Source organism: Mus caroli, chromosome 11 (genome assembly GCF_900094665.2).
Source record: "Mus caroli chromosome 11, CAROLI_EIJ_v1.1, whole genome shotgun sequence".
Lineage (NCBI taxonomy): Eukaryota > Metazoa > Chordata > Mammalia > Rodentia > Muridae > Mus > Mus caroli.
In genome coordinates this window covers 38,475,406-38,494,861 of record NC_034580.1, presented here as the reverse complement: position 1 = coordinate 38,494,861, position 19,456 = coordinate 38,475,406, and the positions used below count along the sequence as shown (strand labels likewise).

Below are 19,456 nucleotides of genomic sequence, written 5' to 3'. Positions count from 1 at the left end.
TGGGTTGCATACCAGATATTTTACCTTATGATTCATAACAGTAGCAAAATTACAGTTATGAAGTAGCCACAAAATAATTTTATAGTTGGGGGAGGGGTCACCAGAACATGAGGAACTGTATTAAAGGGTTACAGCATTAGGAAGGTTGAGAACTAATGGATTAGATGAAAAGAGCAGACTCAACTCTGTGAATGGAAGAGATGGTGTTGCAGTGATCTTGAGATGAAGTCCTCTTATGTGCAGGTCTCATCTAAAACTGGAGATCTTGGGGTGAAGTGATGGTTTGACAGACCTAGTAACTTCCACATTCTGATACATCCCCAAGGTCTATAATACTGGTTGGAATCATGGATACTTATTGCCTAGTTGCATTGGGTCATAGGCATTACTTAGAAGAACATAAGGATGTGCAAAGGCTATAAGAACACAATGCAACAAAAACATCTCTGTATCCAGACTAGCGTTTTCAAAGTGTGCTTCCTGGCAGCAGAAATAAAGCCAGAGTCAGCTAGCCTGACAGTCAAGTTTTCCTCAAATCCTTTGGGGCCAGCATTTCCTGAAGGCAGTCAACCCTGGTGAGGAGAATTGATAAAACTGTCAGTCATTCCTCTACAGAGAGGAAAGGGGACTGGGTCACTTGCTCATGATTGGATGGTCTCTTCTGAGTTTGTATCCATTTCTGATTTCTGTAGTCCCTCATATGGTCAGTGAACTCTGAGATCTGCGATGGCTGCTTTTGCTTGAGTGTCGAGATACGTCCTTTTGACCCCTGGAGTAGGCTGTAGGAGCCACTGTCCTGTTTGGATCCAGAAGGCATTCCCCAGAAGAAAGTTTAGCCAAGGTATCTACAGAGCATGTGTCATCCCTGGAATGCTCTCTGCTGCATCTCGGATCCTGGAGAACCCGATCTTCCACATGCTTCTGTCTGGGAGGGTTAGAGCTCTTTGAGGTACTGGCCCCGAAGTCCTGCTGTGCTTCAGGTGGTACTGGATGGCATGGGGGCCTAGTGTGGACAGTGCCAGTAGCAGGAGCTGAGGCAGAAGCAGAAGCAGAGGCAGGGGCAGGCCTCTGTTTGCTTCTCCAGTTCTGGATTTCAAGGTTTCTTTTGTCTATGGGCAGCTTGTCAATTTTCTGAGCTTTTGAGATTAGAGACTTCCCGTATGTCCCTTGTAGAGATAGGAGAAAATACCTAGTAGGAAGTAAAGGGGGGAAAAGGAGCAGGATTTGAATTGTTGTTAAAGGTAAAAGGACAACATAAATCCCATTTGTCTCTACTTAAGGACCAGGCCTGATTTTGAAAAAGAAGGCCATAAGGTACCAGCTCTAGGAACAGACCATAAGTCCTAAAAAAGTAGGCCAAAAGACACCAGCTCCAGAAACAGATCATAAAATCCAAAATAAGGTCATAAAATTCCTTCCTAAAGAATAGCCTCCGGATAGTCACAGAAATGGGAAAATATCTTATCCAAGGATGGATCATCTGTGTTGGGCAGTCCTATCTCATCCTATAGTTAAACATTCATGACATAGGAATGCAGACTACTGACCACGTAGCACAAGCCAATCAGAAGCTGACCCCTGTGACCTCCCCAGCACCTGCCAATACAATATTAGATTAACTAACTTACTCTCTAAATACAGAAGAGCTAACATAGTAGCCAATCAAGTTATACTGTCACTGCTTCGCCCCCAACTAATCACATTCGAGATTACCTAATCCTTCTAGAGAGTTCCCCTAGTTCCCTATAAGAAGGTCTGCCCACCTTTGTTTGGGGGTCACCATTTTAGAGAATGGCTGAGCCCGGATGCTGATAATTTCTGCAGAATAAATGCTCTTCATCTTTGCATACTATCCGAGTCCAGAGTGTTCCTTCCCTTTAGTGATTTTTGGAGCCTTACCAAGGGATTCTGGTCAGCTAGAGTATGGTGAGCATGGCTCTGGCAGGCCTTGCCCTTCTCCCACATTCCCTCTGCCTTGCTAAAACCCATTAAATTACTTTCCTGAAGTCAAACATCAAGGTCTGTTCTTTTATTTGTCCACTTCCTCCTTCCAAGGCTGATTACCAAGGTCCAGCTATCAAAGTATTGAAGTCTAGCAACCAAAAGATTCCTTCAGCTCATCTAATTAACATGCCCAAGTAAAATGAAATAGCCCACCCTAACATGGAATTTCCCCTTGTATGTTTATAAACTACCCATTTTCCTATGGACCAAGCCTGTCTCCTTTCTATCCAGAGGCAGTCCTTTGTCCCCCTCCCTTGTTCCTTTCCCCTTTTCCACATCCTCCATTTTCTGTCTTTGTTTCTTATTCCATGCCCCTGTCCCTCTGGGGCAAACAAATCTCCTTTGTGCTGAGAACTTGGTCTTGGGGGTCCTGAACTGATGCTTTCCTTAACAGTTGTTGACTTCTTGAAATCATCGTTGAAAGGGATATTGGAATTTAACTCTGCACAGATCATCTTTATTGGACTCTGAGTGACCCCTCTCAAAGCTAAAGGTGGCTGCCTCTGGTGGAGCAGAAGAAACAGGATAGCACCAACAACACATAACAGTCAATGCTTATTCTGTGCCAGGACTGCTCGAAGCGCTTTGCTGAGTACTGACACAATTCTCTCAAAAAATTCGTGTGCTTGGTACAGTCGAGGAACATGAGGACACACATGCTTCCATCACCTGGGAATATTCCCAACTTTATGTGAGTGTATTTTGTGACGTTTGTACTATAATGAAATTGTCTGATGCTGTGGTTTTCATTTCTTAGTCTGTACAATGCATAACTATTCTTCCTTTTGTACACACGATGTGGAAACTAATCTAGCAGTTTGTCTGATGTCAAGTTATGGTCAGACTCAAGTACTCTAGATCTACAGGCTAGTCTCTAGTTTACTGTACATACAACAGTATTTTTTTTATGGAACTTTATTTATATAATTAGTCTTTGCCCAGTAAGGAAACTGACACCCCTAGGTGCTGAGGAGAAAGTGCCAAGGTCTCTTGAAAAGGTCTGAGACCTCTGTAGCTCACCCTGACTTGTCTTCTTCCTGCCCAGCTATATGCAGCCTGTGGGAGACTCTAAATCCTGGATCCAGATTTATCCAAGTGGAAGGGTGAGAATGTTAAGTATGTGTTATCTTGTGTCATAGGCCACCCACACCCCCTTTCTAAGTATTATCTAAGAAGCAGCCCACCTGGCCTGGAGGACATTTAGAATGTTAATTTGAAAGCCTCTTAAGAGAGAGTCTTTCATTATTCTATTGTATTTCAAAGTCGCTTGGTGAACCCATAGGGGCTGAGGGTCTTCTCAAGACTATAGATCTCACCAGAGAATAAATAGGGGGGCAAGTATATGCTTCAGGAAAGATTGGATTTCTTGTCTGTCCACTGAAGTGTCCTTAGTCTAAATCTCTCCCACAGGACACTGCCTTTCTCTTCCACCCTCCAGTCAACAAATATGTGTTAGAAGTTCTCACAGCAGTCAGGTCCTATAGGATTAAGCTTTGGACAAGAGAGAACTATTTTTTGTTACATAAGAGTCTAGTTTCTGAGAGAGAGAGAAGGCCTAAATACTTGGTCTTATCTGAAGACCATCCTCCAGGAAGCATTTGGGTGGAGGACTGAGGTTTTTGTACAGTCAAGCTCAGGGGTGGGGTGGGGTTTGAGACACCAAGGCAAACTAGCTGAAGTTTGAAAATGACAGTTAGATCCTAGATGGGGAGACAATGACTAGAGCAGTCAAGGGCTGTGGGCCGTGGTTTGCATTTTGTGTTTTATTATAAAGGCCCAAGGATGCTTTTGTGACTGACAAATGCATGACTAGACCAGACTTTGATACATTAATAATAGATAGTGAGAAAAGTCCCAAGAGGAGACAAATTGTATAATTTGGGATGTTAGGGTAGTAGACTGTTTATGATGGCAGCAGTAGAAATGAAAATTGCAGATGTATCTGAGAAAGATCCCGCAGGTATAAAGGTTGACTTGTTGCTGTGTATGGTTATGCAGCCCCAAGGGATGCCAAGGATAATTGCTAGAGGGCAATCTGGGCCCTGGCATTTGCTGAAAGGAACTCTAAAGAGGCTGGCTTTGGAGGGTGAACCTCGAGGAAAGTAATAGGTGCTCTCTGTTTTTGTTAGACTGTGTGCAGTTGATGAATGAGTTAGAGAAATGCAGCTGAAATCAATGAGAGGCCCGTGTTGGAGGCATCTGCATAAGATTTTTCAGTTCAGAACAGTGGTTTTTGTATGTATGGAACACCTATAAAACTAGGAGACCAGAGAGCCTGGGATGAAGGCTTGCCACTCACTTTATCTAGGCTGTGAGTTGTAAAGGAAAGCAAGAGAAGTTGGAAGACATTCCAAGCATAGGTCATGTTGAGTCACCTCTGCAGCCTACCTGACCTATTTTCTAGGTCAGAATTATTTCTTTTATTTTTTGAGAGTATATAATTTCCCATCTCCTTCCTCCCTCAAACCATCCCATATAATCTTCCTTGTTCTCTTTCAAGTTCATGGCCTCATTTTTTATATATACAAAGACACACACACACACACACACACGTATATCCCTAAATACATAAATACAACTTGCAAAAAAAAAGTCAAGGGCAGAGGGCAATTAAAAGGATCAAGAGGATATATTAGGGTTTAAGCTTGGTATGTTATTTTGCTTTTAAATTTGTAAAATAGTTTGTATACATCTATGCTCTAGTTGAAGGGAATTTGTCATGTTCTTTTGACCTGGGTGGATTACCTAGCCTAAGGTTAGTGGCCTATTATCATAAGATTGGTGAGGAAGATCAATCCCCATTATGAGTAATATGACTTTCAACTTTAAGCCAGGAACAGTTTTCTACAGCAAACATTCTGTCATGTGGGTTTATATAAACAAACAAGAATCACGCCAAACTTGTAAGTCAGCAGTGCTTATAACTATTAAAATAATCCCTTCATTATCTGAAGAAATCCCTTTGACCTTAGTAAATAGAATTAAATGGGAATTCAACGTTGTGGTGCTAATATGAGCAAAGCTTTGGCCTGTATAACATGGTCAGTAGCAAGTACATACTTGGTAACATTTCCCTAACTCATCCCTCATCTGTTCAGCAAGCCATCACCCTGAGGCCCATCTGTTCTCTCCATGTGTGTCAAAAGTCCATGCACATGTTTCAGTGGCCTTTCTTAAGCTGCTGCTGCAGCCTAGTAAGACTCTGGCTCCAATCATTTTTCTAATGAAGAACACTGGGCTTACGAATTTCTTCCTAGCTTTGAGGCTATACAGTGCGTATCCAACATGAGCACCACAGAGAACCACCATTATTGCTGGTATTTTCTTTGAAGACGTGAAAGCAGAAGTTTTTAGGTGGGAAGCCTCAGGAAATGCTTTGTGACTATGAATGATTTATCAGGAAGACAGAGCCTTTAAAAATGTGACATGTGTGTTTTAAACTTAAGCAATGATAAAAATTGGCTACTTCATGAAAAAATTAAAATTTCTGAGAGAAATCTGAAGTTCTGATTCACAGTTCTTCCCTGGAATGACAGGAAGTTCGTTGCCTCCTTGTGTGCATTGCATGTGGCTTGCTGTTCTGTTGCCTTTCCTCTAGGCACTGAAGTGCAAGACTCCCCCACTAATAGAAAAAGATTAGAGAGCTTGAAAGAAATGCTCCCTTACCACAAAACAGAATTTATAAGCCAGGGAGGTAAAATGATCACTCCCACATTCCATATGTCACAGCGGAGGCCATTTTGCTTCTCTATGACTGACCTGGGAACTGAGTCCATGTTATTTACCCTCTGGCTTATTGTTCCTTTATCCTAGCACCTCGCCTCTGCACAACAATCTCAAGGCCCCAGTCACCTTGACTGATTTAGAAGCTTTATGGAAACATACATCTGGGTATATCTCTGTGTGAGTTTCTAGAAAGGTTTAGCAGAGGAGGAAAGAAACACCTTTACTGTGGGCTGGGGTTCTGGGCTGTGCAGAGGATATAAGACAGGACCAATAGTCCCGTCTCTCCACTTTCTGAGCATGGGAGCCATGTGACAGGCTCCATGATAGACAATTGTCAAACTGTGAGCTGAAAAAAAGGCCCTCTGTCCTTAAGTTGATCTTGCCAGGGATTTCTTCACAAAATCTAATACATTTGCAGTATGTGAACTTAGGGGAGACTGGGGATTTTAAAGGAAATTGCCCAAGAGCTCAAACCTTGGTAGAAGAGCCACAACTGGTGTGAGGAGGCAGATGAGGTAGAACATGGGGTCTGAGAGCTGCCTTTCCATCACCCAGTAGGGATTGGTGGGGCTGTTGCAGGTGACACAAGTGGCGTTGTATATTAGGGAAACCACGAAGTACATCAAGAAGCTGCCGAGGAGGACAAGGCCATGGAGGACAGTCTGTGCAGGGGACAAAGAAGATGCTGTTGGAGGTTATAAAGTTAGGTTGTGGAGCAGCAAAATGCACACAGCTTAGTTAACCTTTGTTTTAAACCATTTTGAAGAGCATACACATATCAAACATTCACAAAATGAGCAGATACTGGAGCAAGCTCTGCCTAGCTGGGTTTTGAAAACTGACTCCACTTGAAAAATTCTGTCCAAAAAAAATGTAATGGCTAAGAACATCCTAGACAGTAGAATTTGAGATGAACATTTCAAGCATATCTTAGTAGATAAAATTAAGGTAACAACATATCTCTTGGTAAATGGCCTGTCTGTCTTTATTCCTGAGCTTAAATTTCAGTGTTCATCATTTTTAAGCCTACTTCCCAATCTATATAATGAAGCTCTAGTTCTCAATTGATAGTATTTGAATATGAGGCTTTTAGAGGTATTTTAGGACCTCCCCCCATTAATGGGCTGAGAAGAGACACAAAAGAAAAGATGCCTCTCTTCATTTTTCTTCCAGAGATGTGTAAAAAAAGGCAGCTGTCTACAACCTGGGATGAAGACTTTCCCCCAGATAATTCCTGGGCCAGGATGCTGACTTTGGACTTTTAACCTCAAGAATGGTAATACATAACTTTTTTTTCCTGTTTAAGCTCCATTATCTACAACATTTGTTATGAGCCCCAGGCAGACTTAAAATAACTCTGCATTTTTCTTTCACTCAACATCTACTTGAGAGCCCCATGGTACACAGATGTTATATTTCTAGCTAGTTCATTTTAACTATAGAAGCTGCTTGCCTCACGACAGAGTTAAGCCTTGTAAACCTGTTGTAAGTAGAAAATGGTGCATGTTACAAATGCTTCTGACTATACCTGACCCTCTGAGCACCCCAGCCTAGCAGTGGAGCCCAGAGAATGGGTTGTCATTGTGATTACAAGGCTGAGTGGAGCCTTGGAGTCTGCTGGCGTAGCTCTGTAGCTGCCTTGGGAGAATCCCTCACACATATTGCCAGCTCAGGAAAAGATCTAAGTTCAACATTTGAAATACAGCTTTTAACCCACATGTGCAGTGTTGGCACCACCATAGAATAAAACAGAAACAGAGATGCAAGCTTAACTATTGCTTAGATGGGGCTACATGTGTTTGACTGTACAAACTTACCACTGGGAATTTTACTGTTGCTATACATTATGCTTTTTGTATGTATGTATGTATGTATGTATGTATGCATGTATGTGTATATACACACACACAAATGTGTATATATACACACAATATACATATATAAAATTAAAAACAATGCTGTAGCAAATATTTTTATATGTTTCCTTACCCACATGTAAGATTATTTGTTTATTACTGTTATTTGTAGGGTGCATATTTAGGAGTGACATTCTTTCATAGACTCTGGGTACTTTAAACTCTTTTGATTGTCCTAATAATCACCCTCTAGAGCAGTATTTCTCAACCTTCCTAATGCTGTGACCCTTGAATACAGTTTCTTACATTGTGGTGAGCCCCCCAACCCCAATCATAAAATTATTTTAGTTGCTACTTCATACCTATAATTTTGCTACTGTTATGAATCATGATGTAAATATCTGTGTTTTCCAGGGGTCTTAGGTGACTCCTGTGAAAGGGTCATTCGACCTCCAAAGGAGTCACGCCGCACAGGCTGAGAACTACTGCTCCACGGGCTCTTATCAGTTCATAGTCTGCTAATAGGATAAGAAAGTTGTACTTCTTCACCTTTAATACACTGCTGAGTTTTACCAGAACAGAAGGCTTAAGTTGCATGACATTTTTTATCCTTGGACTGCCTATGGTCATGTGGCTTCCGAATCACTCTAGCCATGGAATAAATAGAACTGTCATTTGAATGAAGGTGTTCCTTCAAGGCTCTTAAGGTGGCACCTAAGGCACTACGTGTGACCAGAGGAGGTAGGATGTTTTGGGGGAAGCGAATGAGTTACAAGGGTTCTGGGCAAAGAATGGATTTATAAAAGAGGCTGGAGGGAGAACATTCTGCCATTATATATAAGAATGCAGCATCTAGTTTTGGCTCCGTCCCCGAAAGTAAGTCATCTGGGAATGGAGGAGTTAGACAGTAGTCCCTCTCAATTTACTGTCCTTAATGCTAGTTTTCTGTGCCTTCATCTTGGACTTCCAGCCTTCCAGATACCCCAAAGTCCTACTGTTTACAAATTTTGTTTGTAAGCAGATATTTTGTTATAATAGCATAAGTAGTCTAAGACAAATCTCTTTTCTTATTTTTTTAGTCCATGAAAATCTAGAAATGGTATGTTGTTTGGTCAAACTCACTTTATAATCCTCTGGAGTTGGGGTTTTGGGGGATAAGATTTCGTTTGTTTTTATTTGTTGAGTTGATCTTGAGCATATTTTAGTAACCTTTAAGCTTGAACACCATTAATCTTCATCTTCCTCCTCTTCCTCCTCCTCCTAATCTTTATTCCTACTTGGCTTTTGTGTATCTCCTACCCTGTCAGCTTTGCGCAAGTGTAGTTTCACTGGAGTTCTGTGGAACTCACATTTATCCTCATACTGATTTTTTTGACCTACCAGTAACCATCCTCTTAAAGAAAACCTTATGTCATGGTTTTTTAATCACTCAGAAAGAGGTTATTCATCATGATTTTCTTTTTTACTTCATGTGCTATTTAGTGATTAAGTTGAAGTTAAGCATACTAAAAAGTAAGGATTCCTATGTAAAAAAAGCACAGTTAAGTTAAATATATCTATTTTCTTTGCTAAATAACTTACCTATTGTTTTTTGAGAATTCTTGACAAATTAAATACATTCTTTTCTTTAAGTGAATAATAAACTTCATAGTTTATTTGAAAATGCCATTAATTTCAAAAAGTAAAATAAATAAAGATTAATTATATCCATTAGGGGCCTAGCAAACACAGGAGTGGATGTTCACAGTCAGCTATTGGATGTATCACAGGGCTCCCAATGGAGAAGCTAGAGAAAGTACCCAAGGAGCTAAAGGGATCTGCAACCCTATTGTTGGAACAACATGATGTACTAACCAGAACCCCGGAGCTCTTGTCTCTAGCTGCATATGTATCGAAAGATGNNCTAGTCGGCCATCANTGGAAAGAGAGGCCCATTGGACTTGCAAACTTTATATGCCCCAATATAGGGGAATGCCAGGGCCAAAAGAATGGGAATGGGTGGGTAGGGAAGTGGGGGGGTGCTATGGGGGACTTTTGGGATAGCATTGGTAATGTAATTGAGGAAAATATGTAATAAAAATATTAAAAATCAAAAAAAAATTATATCCATTAATGGGCTATGCACACACAGAGCTACTTCAGTTACTTCCCCTCAGGTCTTTGATTAGAATTAAGCCTCTGTTTTTGAGCAGCTTTTGCTTTGGTTTCCCTAAGAACTGGTTCTCTGGGCAAGCTCCAGTAGGAATTACATTGGAACGGCCCCTAATCACTAGCAGATTTTTGAGACCATCTCCGTGTCTTTTTTGGTCTTATACAGTTTTACTATTTATATGTAAGTGGTATAGTCAGATCTATTTTGACTAATTTTAATTCTGAATGTTTAGTTCTTCAAATATTGCTTCTGCCTTCTCATCACCTCACGATTCTCTGATTCTCTTGGGGTGGACACTGAGCCATTGTTTTCCAACCACCTTTCCTTTTCATAACTTATTACTTGTGAGTTGTTCTAGATGCCTTTTCAATTTTACTTCCCAATTTGGTACCTCTCTCTCTCTCTTTCCCACTCCCTTCTTTTCTTTCTTTTCCCATGCTGTCTGATCTAGAACAGGTTCCACAGATTGTACCTTCGATTTCAACACTACTTTTTCATTTTGGGCAGTTTTAAAGTTTCCCGAGCTGGGCTCAGTTCCTAATATCAAAGTCCTGTCTTTGACACTTACATCCTCCACTCACTGTTTCTGATGTAACTATACCCCAGGAGCTCGTCAATACCATAGTTTCCATAGCTTATTTTGTAGAGTAGACATAACTGGATTAGCAATAAATGAAGCTCTAGATTTCCATACTACAAAAGATCCAGACTCCCTTCTGGCATATCTGTGTCCTGCCTCTTAGAAAGCATTCTGTACCTGATCTCTCCTCCATTGTGCTGTTGCCTTTTCTGGTACTGATGGCTCATGTACAAAACTACCATGAACTTACACCAAAAGAGGCACAGCTAGGCTTATCACTTTTTCTGTGGTCACTGGCACACATTAGAGAGCAAGATTTCCATAATGAGACCACTTAGACCCAGAGGTTTTCTTGGTGCCTCTTATATAGCCTGTGATGGTGGTAAGGGAGGGAAAAGTCTCATTGTATGATGTAGGCATGCATTGAGCCTGCTTAGTAACCTTTAAGAGTTTTTAGTACATGTGCTTTCAGAAGCACTCATTTCTACGTGAATATGGGTAGATCTCTTTCCACTGTGATCTCCACATGCCACTAAATCTTATGTCTATATCGTTAGCAAAGGGGCTAAAAGGACAAGGATCAGAGCACCAGGGCTGAAAATTCACTTCTCCTTTGAGCGGCATGGAGCCAGTTTCTTAACTTGTTATAGCTATTCCTAAATCTGTAAAATGGCAATATAAAAAAGAGTCTAACACCAAGAGCATAGTGAATTTAAATGAGGTAATTTATGTGAATCATGCTGATTAATACTGGGCATATGATTTGAGCCCTTTAGAATTATTAATTAGGGAAACTCAGTGAGAGTGCTCTCTCTCTCTCTCTCACACACACACATATCTATCTATCTATCTATCTATCTATCTATCTATCTATCTATCTATCTATCTATCATCTATCTATCTACTTATCTATCTATAATCTAGAGGTTGATTTTAGTGTCTGTTTTCCTCAAACTCCATCTTTTCTTTTGCGACAGGGTCTTTTGTTGAACATGGGGATCACTGATTCTGTTAGACTGGCTAGCCAATCATCTGCTACAAAGATCTTCCTATCTCCATTTTTTTCTGGCACTGGGATTACAGGTACACACTGCCATATCTGGCTTTAATGTGGGTACTGGGTAACAAACTCAAGCCCTCACCTTACTGATTAAATCACCTCGTCACCCTGTCTTTTATGATTTAAGATACTGAAATATGATATTTGCAAATGCTTGCTATGTGGTAAATAAGTTAAATGGGCAATAGTCCTGCGCACACAGCCTCAGCTGTACTCCAGGTAGCCTTTCCTGGCTCTGCGGTGCTCCTGAATTTTTCATCAGTATCTCTCTGGTTTTGCAACTCTCTCATTGCTTTATGTTTGTTTGTTAGTGTTGTCAGCATGGTTGGATACTGAGGCCAACAAGGCCAGTTTCACTGCTGTACAAGGGCACAGTGAGAAACTAATCAATTTATTGAGCCAGAACAACTATATATAGTAAAAAGAACTCAGAAATCTGAGTGCAGTCAATGAGCAAGACTATGAGTTTTAAGCTAAATGGCCTGTGGGGTCCTTACCCACGTCTTCATTTCCATTGCCTGGTGCAAGAGGATGGTGGTGAGGGAGATGGTGTTGATTGGTGTTCCAAAAGTAAAGACATCTATGTCTGAACCTCGGTAGGTCTGAGGAGGAAGAAAAAACAGGCAATGTCAAGGAGGCATATCAGGGAATGCACAGATTTATGGCTATGCATTAAATACAGTGAAGCCAGGAGTCAAAGGAGGGGAAGGAACATGGTGAAGAGAGAGGGGAAAAGATGGGGTTGATTCAAGGAACTGAAACATAAGAAATGAATAGATGCTATTAATTGCTTAGGAACATGTTTGCTTTGGTCAAAGCAGAAAACCATGGTGGAATGGTGCACAAAGGCTTTCTTGAGCATTTCCCAGGCAGGGCATAATTGCCCAGGGTATGTGTGTCTACCTTCAAGGAGTCTGTGGTCTTTTAGGCAGGGCAGGCAGTAGTATACTTTAAGAGGATGAGAGTTCTGTGAGAACTAAGACAATCTGGGAGCACAGATGAGGTTAATCAACTGAGTCTGAAGTATGATAAAGGAAATGATAGTCTAGACAGAGGGCAAGTTTAGGAGTGGCCAGTGTGATGGTTTTTGTGAAAGTGACATGAACCTAGACATATCTGGGAAGAGAGAATCTTAATTGAGCAAATGACTTAATAAGATTGGCCTTAATAAGATAGCTTTAGGCAAGTCTGTAGGGTATTATCTTGATTAATGTTTGATGTGTGAGGGTGCTACTCCTGGGTAGGTGCTATAAGAAAGTAAGCTGATCAAGCAATGAGGAGCAAACCAGTGAACAGCATTCCTCTTTGGCCGAAGCTTCAGTTCATGCCTTTAGGTTTCTGCCTCAAGTTTCTGTCTGACTTCCCTCAGTGATGGACTGTGATGTAGAACTGTCAAGCTGAATAAACTCTTTCTTCTTCAAGTTAATTTTGGCCATGGTTTTTATCACAGCATTAGGAACCTTACCTAAAATAAATGGTTTCAGCTCTAGGGCAGGAACTATAGAGTCTAAGAAGCATAGGATGCATCTTGCTCAAAGATGCCTCCTTCTTTGGGAGGCTGGGTACCTTCGTAGTCACTTTAGAAGGCAGGGGAATTACAGACATGCTATAATTTTATGGTGATAGTATAGAGCACAGGCATGCACAGAGGAGGGGCTGCCACAGTAAGATGAGAGAGCAGAGGAAGTCAAACAACATGGTCCCTGACAATACAATCCCATATCTAAGCAGGCCATGAACCAACTCCAAACTGTTTTCCCCCCCAGAGATAATAACCCAGTATAATGACAATATTTGGTTTTTCAAGAGCTATCAGAAATGAAACTTTGTGCAAATTGTTCTATCTTCTCAAACACTTAGAGTTGGATGTACCCAGCTAGTAATTTGCAGTCTCTGCCATGATGTATGTATAAAAGACACTATTCGTCTTGATTTTGTATAACTAAGACTAGTTTCACCTGTGACTTGTATGTCTAGGATGAGACTATATGACTTACCAGGTAAGGGATAAAGAAACAGATGAGGCTCTGGTAGAATGCATCAGCCATGGAAACCCAGAAAGTTGTCAGGTTGTAGCACTGCAGGCAAGAACACATCAATAACTTGGCATCCTGGCAAACCTCTGGTCTTTGCAAGCATTTTCCTCATATGGCTGGGTTTGACAATATGATACTTTGCATACCTGTCGTCTTAGCTTCAAAAGAATAAAATTCTAGCTCTGCCTCATACATGTAACTTTGTGGAAATTATGAAACTTCTCTTAGGGCTGCTTTCTTTTCCCATAAATATGGAGTTCAAGGGCACTAAGTGCATCTGTGCTTTTGGTATCTCGGAAGTGCTGTCAGCATCACTGTCAATGCCATACATTAGCTCCGTCACTAGTACTGCTGATTTGAAGTAATTAAGTGCTGTCTGTATGATGGAGAGGTCATTCATAGACCAGTATCAATGTTCCCAAAAGTCAGAGATCAACCCTTTTAGAGACAATTTTTCTCATCTTGTCCCTGCTCTTCCTCCTTCTTGATGATGATGGTGGTGGTGGTGGTGGTGGTGGTGGTGGTGGTGGTGGTGGTGTGTGTATGATACTCAAGGACTACATTATATATCCAGCATGGCTCTGGGGAGGGTAAAATTAGAAGAGCCTGAGATGGGCTATGCCCCCTCCCCTTCTTCTTTATCTTGGCTGCTTGGGTTGCTGTATTGTTCTCCTCTGTCTTTGGGTTAGGACTTGGTTTGATTATTTCGATTCTTTGACTGTCCACAAAAATAATCAATGGCTCTAAGACACTACCTTTGGCTTTGCTCTTCTTCATACTAGGTGCCAAGGCTTGTACTAGACTCTCAGGTGTTTCGAAGCTCTTTCCTTAAAACTCCCTTGGAGGCAGCCAGTGTTGCTCCCATCTCTTCTGTGTAGCTTCCTTGTCTGTGCCTGGGCTAGTCTCACTACTTGGGTTATGTCAAGTCATTCAGAGCTTCAGTATGATCTTTATAGAAACCTACGTGATGATTTCCTAAGCCTTCTGAAGTTTATTTGATTAAACTAGTTCTAGACTCTGTATAATCTTGAGGTCTAGTTCTGCCTTCCTTTAGAAAGATTCACTCTGTGCCTTACTAATGAGGAGAAAATTAGCTGTTAGTCATAGAGACCCTTCAAACCAGGAGCAATAATTTGGACATGATTTAAGTATATATCCCCAAGGGCTTCCATGTTGGAAGCTTGGTCCTAATTGTGGTATTGTTTAAGACATGTTGCCTAGTGGGAAGTGGTTCAGTCACTGAAGGAAGGTGCTTTCTGGATTAATGCTGGTTTTACAGAGTGAGTTAGTTCCCATGAGAATGCGTTGTTAATATGATCCTGTGCTACAAATCTCAGTAGCTTCCTGTCACACCATGTGATCTCATGTTCTCACATATACTCCCACCACGATGCCACCTTCACGCTGTGATGGAGCCGAGGAGGCCTTCACCTGGAAGGCGGAGCAGACAGAGTTGCCTGATCTCAGACTTTTAGCATCAAAACTACGAGCTAAATAAAAATCTTTTGTAGTATTATCCAGCTCTTGGTGTTTTGTTAGAGGAATAGAAAATGGGCTTGTAACTGGTCTTGGAGGTTTAATTATTGCATTTCACAGCCTAGAAGGGTGGGGGTCTTATCCTATATACTCCACACTTTAGCTATGGCGCTTGATGTAATTACGATGCTATTAAAATATACTTACTAGTCTTATCTAACATTCTTAGCAGCAAGTTTGAAACAGGCTAGAGTCACCCAAAGTCATGGAGAGGTAAGTGACAGATTTGTGGCTAAGCAATAGACTTCTTGACTTGTAGAACAATTCTCTTTCTCTGACATGCAGGGAACAGTTAGATCAGAGGTCATGCTGAGGTCAGAGAGAATCTGAAGCTATGTATGTTCCCATGCCTTCTGGAGTTTCTCACCTCAGAGTTCTGGCCACTCTTGTATAACTCAGGCAATGCCAGGAGTGTTTCTGCAGAGACATCTTTATCGAGGACTCCAAAGATGATGGGTGGCAAGGATGTGAAGAAGAGATTGAAGAATATCATCTGCCAATAATCGATCATGGTGGAGCCAGAGAAACCACAGAAGAACTGGTACCAAAACAGCAGGTTGACGTAGCACTGTAGGCAGGGAGCATGGCTTTGTGAGTGAGGGTCCTGCATGTTCTGTGATGGACTATGACAGTTAAGAGCAGAGGTTTGGGAAGTAGAGAGGCTGGATTTTACATGTCTGGGTTTGTGACTTTGGGCAAGCTATGTCATCTCTCTGAACATCATTTCATCATCTATCATGGCACATGATATACAAACAGCATCCCAGTGGTAATAGAAAGTGGGAAGGGATGATAGAAAGCTGATCTGTAGACTTCCAGGTAAGATGGCAGATTACAGGTTGTCTCTGTGTGAGTCTGTAAAGGAGAGCGTAAAAGCAAGGATAAAGAGACTTCATCCTAAAGACAGTTAGAGAAAAAGCTTGGGAAATCCGTGATGAAAGTGAAAGGAATCAAGATGCATGCACAGGAGAAGCAGGTGACACAGCCTGATACAGGGAGGAGACTCAGCCACCACTTCCAAAAGGTAAGACAGATGAAAGCTACAAGTTATTCTCCAAGACACTCCCACAACTTTCATGAGAGTCAGACCCAGTACATTTTGGCAAGACAGAAAATTCCTCCAGCAGATGGGTTAGCAGTAGAGATAAATCCTATTTTGCCACACTGCAACTAGGAGGACAGCAGCTGAGCATCGTATTGAGAGTGAATTTCATGTTAAAGACTGATCTATGTATCCTTGGGGTCCTGAGTTTAGGGAACATCCAAAGATCATGGAGTTTCAATTTAGCTTGCCTTAAGGCTTGGGTGAAAGAAGGCTCCAATGCTGTGCAGGGGGTTAGGTTGGGGGGGGTGAGCTTGAAGAGGGGGAAAGTCTCACTCACTCAGAATTACCATTTGGTTTGATGATAACTGGTTGTGAGTCAGGGATCAAATTCTGAAACCACCTGTTTTGTAGAGTGCCAGTCTCTCACATCCCAAAAATATGAATGCAGGTCCTCTGTGCTCTAGTTGCTGCTCAGTGAATCTGGGAGACCCTGCCTTCCCCAGCTAAAACAGACACCCAAGGATGGCAGAACACACCTAGCCCATATCATGCAAACCTAAATGTGGCTAGAGGATACCCTGATCTTTCCCTCTGAAGAACTTTCCCTCTGAAGAAGGACGGCTCTGGAGAACATCAGACACTTATCCAACAGGACAGGTGAGAGGTCACAGTTTAACTGGTCCCCTCTACACATACTTGCAGTGCCCAGTTTGAAGACCTAGAACAAAGCTACCCTGATACTCACCCCTTTCTTTTTTATATATTTGGTACAGGTTTTTTTATTTACTGTATTGTATTTACATCAATCAAATTTTGTTAAAGATTTATTTATTTTATGCATATGAGTACTCTGTAGCTGTTTTCAGACACATGAGAGAGGACACTGTATCCCATTACAGACGGTTGTGAGCCACCATGTGGTTGCTGGGAATTAAACTCAGGACCTCTGGTAGAGCAACCAGTGTTCTTAACCTCTGAGCCATCTCGCCAGCCTGTCATCAGTCTAATTTTTCTCTATGTTTTTTTTATTTATTTGTGTTTTTGTTCCTTCCTTGTTTCCTTCTCCTTTCTTCTTCTATATTTAATATTTTGATTTACCTTACAGACCTTTAAAAAGTAATGCTTTTAAATTTCTTTTTTTATTTCTCCCTCTTACACTGACCTATTTTAGAACTTTTTCACTATTGGGAGGACTGGGAGGACTTTTTAATATTTTCTTTAGTTTTGCTACACAGCTCTTTCTTTTCCTACTTCTAACAATTCTTCCCACGCCTCTGCTCTCCATCTATCCAATCAGGCGTCTCCCTTCTCTCCTCATCTCCTTCCTTCATCACATTCATTACTGTTTTCATACTGACTCTGAGCTATCCTTAACTCAATAGCTCATGCTACTGTCGCTTTCAGATCTGTGGTAATCAATGGTCTGTAACGTAAGTATATTTCTAGACCCTGCATGCTGAGATGCTGCTGCTGCTGCTGTACTAATTTTCTCCTTGCTGAGTGTTGCTGGGGATTGAGCCTTCAAGAGCTCAGTATGAAGGAAGGCTCCCTGATGCAAGCACAGGGAGATATGCACAAATGGCTAAACAGAAATCCAAGAAACATGAAAAACAAGACAGCACAACTCCTCCATAATTACACAATCTCTCAACTATGGGACTCAAAGATACCCAAATAGATGAAACACTGGTGGAAGCTTACAAAACCTTTAAAAGAACATACAAATAGGCAGCTAAGTCCAATGGGGATCCTAGAGAAGAAAGTCATAACACAGGCAGAAAATTCATGAAGAAAATGAAGATTTGGATGGAAAAAGGACAGAGATATTGTAAGAATTTTTTTTCTAAAAGCTGGAAATGAAAGCTCAGTGAACAAAATGAAAACCCAGTGGAAAGCATTTCCCACAGGCTTAACCCAGCAGCAGAAAAAAGTGTCAGGGATGCAGGAGAGGAAAGATGAAACCATGCATTCCAACATCAATAAATGTTTGTGACCACAACATCCTCAGACTGTGAGGTATGACCAGGACACAGAGCTTAATATAAATGACAGAAGAAAGGATTGAGATAAACTGAAGGCACAGATAATCTGGTCAATGAAAATTATAGCAAAAAAAAACTCCAAATCTAGAGAAGGAATTAAGTAAGCATTTAGAACCCCAATAGAAATGACCAGAGGGCTATGACATATATACAGGCAACATGTCAAAAATACAAAGCTAAGAAACTACATTAAAAATGGTAATGGGAGGTTTAGAGGGATGGTGCTGATAAAGTGTGTCACACTAGTGGTATGGCATGTGAACTGCTTCTGAGAGAACCTGAGTTTAGTTCTAAGCATCCAGGCTCACAACTGCCTGCCACTCAATCTTTAAGGGATCAGATGTCCTTTGTAATCTCTGCAGGCACAGACTACCATGCAAAATCTCACATCATATACACTAAAAGTAAAATTTCTTAATAAAATCTTAAGGAAAAAAGAAGCTGCTGTAAGAGAAAAACAACAACACACAGAGGCAGAAACACCAGAATAACATCAGATCGCTACTCAGAAACTGTCAAAATCAGGAAATCATGCAGTGATCTATGTTAATCCCTGACTATGATGTACCTAGCACTTTTCAATTTGACAGAAATAAAGACGAGTGTCACATATTCTCTCTGTGGTTGCTGTCTCCAATGGGAATATAAAGGCTGGAGTAACTAAAGAAACTAGGAAGAAAAAAAAAAAGACCATGGGGAAGTGGGTGCTAGAGAAGGGACTAGTAAAATCCAAGTGATATGAATGGGGGAATGTGGAGGGGTAGGGCTTATTTGGGGATCAGGAGATAAGTCAATACAGGAGGAAGGGAGGATTAATAACACTAATAATGCTTGAACAAGTCCTACAGAAACATTTAATATTTACTTAAAATCACACACACATACACACACACACACCCCTTAAATGAAGTTATGCCACTTGAACTGAACTAAAATTCATATGGACACACAAAAGTTCTGGGATACTTAAAATGATTCTTATCAGAAAGAGCAGTGCCAGAGACAACATACACTCAAAACAAACGATATTACAGAGCCACAGTAACAAAAACAGCTTGACGTTGTCTAGAAAGGGAGATGTGTAGACCAATGAAAGAGATCAGGGGACTTGAAAATAAACTCACACAATGATAGCAGCCTGGGTTTCATAGAGAAAGGTCAAACATTGTCTTTTTAATAAAATAGCTATTTTTATTTCCATTTGTGTGTGTGTATGCACACGTACACATGTGAGTGCAATGTCTGCTGTGGTCAGAAGAGGGCAATCAGATTTCCTTGAGGAAGGAGTTTCAGGTAGTTGTGAGCAGCCTTATATAGGTGCTGAGAAAGGATCTTCACCTATCCTAAATCAGATAAGGGACTAATATCCAATATATATAAAGAACTCAAGAAGGTGGACTCCAGAAAGTCAAATAACCC

At 41.1% G+C, this 19,456-nt stretch overlaps 1 protein-coding gene across 1 annotated transcript in view; it reads right to left on the bottom strand.

Moving 5' to 3' along the window:
* Positions 1 to 378: 378 nt before the first annotated feature.
* Positions 379 to 19,456, bottom strand: part of Atp10b (ATPase phospholipid transporting 10B (putative)) — a 108,462-nt gene continuing 89,384 nt past the window's right edge. Inside the window, exons 18-22 of the mRNA XM_029483189.1 lie at positions 15,318 to 15,518; positions 13,376 to 13,456; positions 11,876 to 11,980; positions 6,205 to 6,392; positions 379 to 1,189 (exon numbers count right to left, since the gene is read on the bottom strand). Of these exons, the coding sequence (XP_029339049.1) occupies positions 697 to 1,189; positions 6,205 to 6,392; positions 11,876 to 11,980; positions 13,376 to 13,456; positions 15,318 to 15,518 (1,068 nt within the window). The 3' untranslated portion in view covers positions 379 to 696. The remainder of the gene's footprint in view (positions 1,190 to 6,204; positions 6,393 to 11,875; positions 11,981 to 13,375; positions 13,457 to 15,317; positions 15,519 to 19,456) is intronic.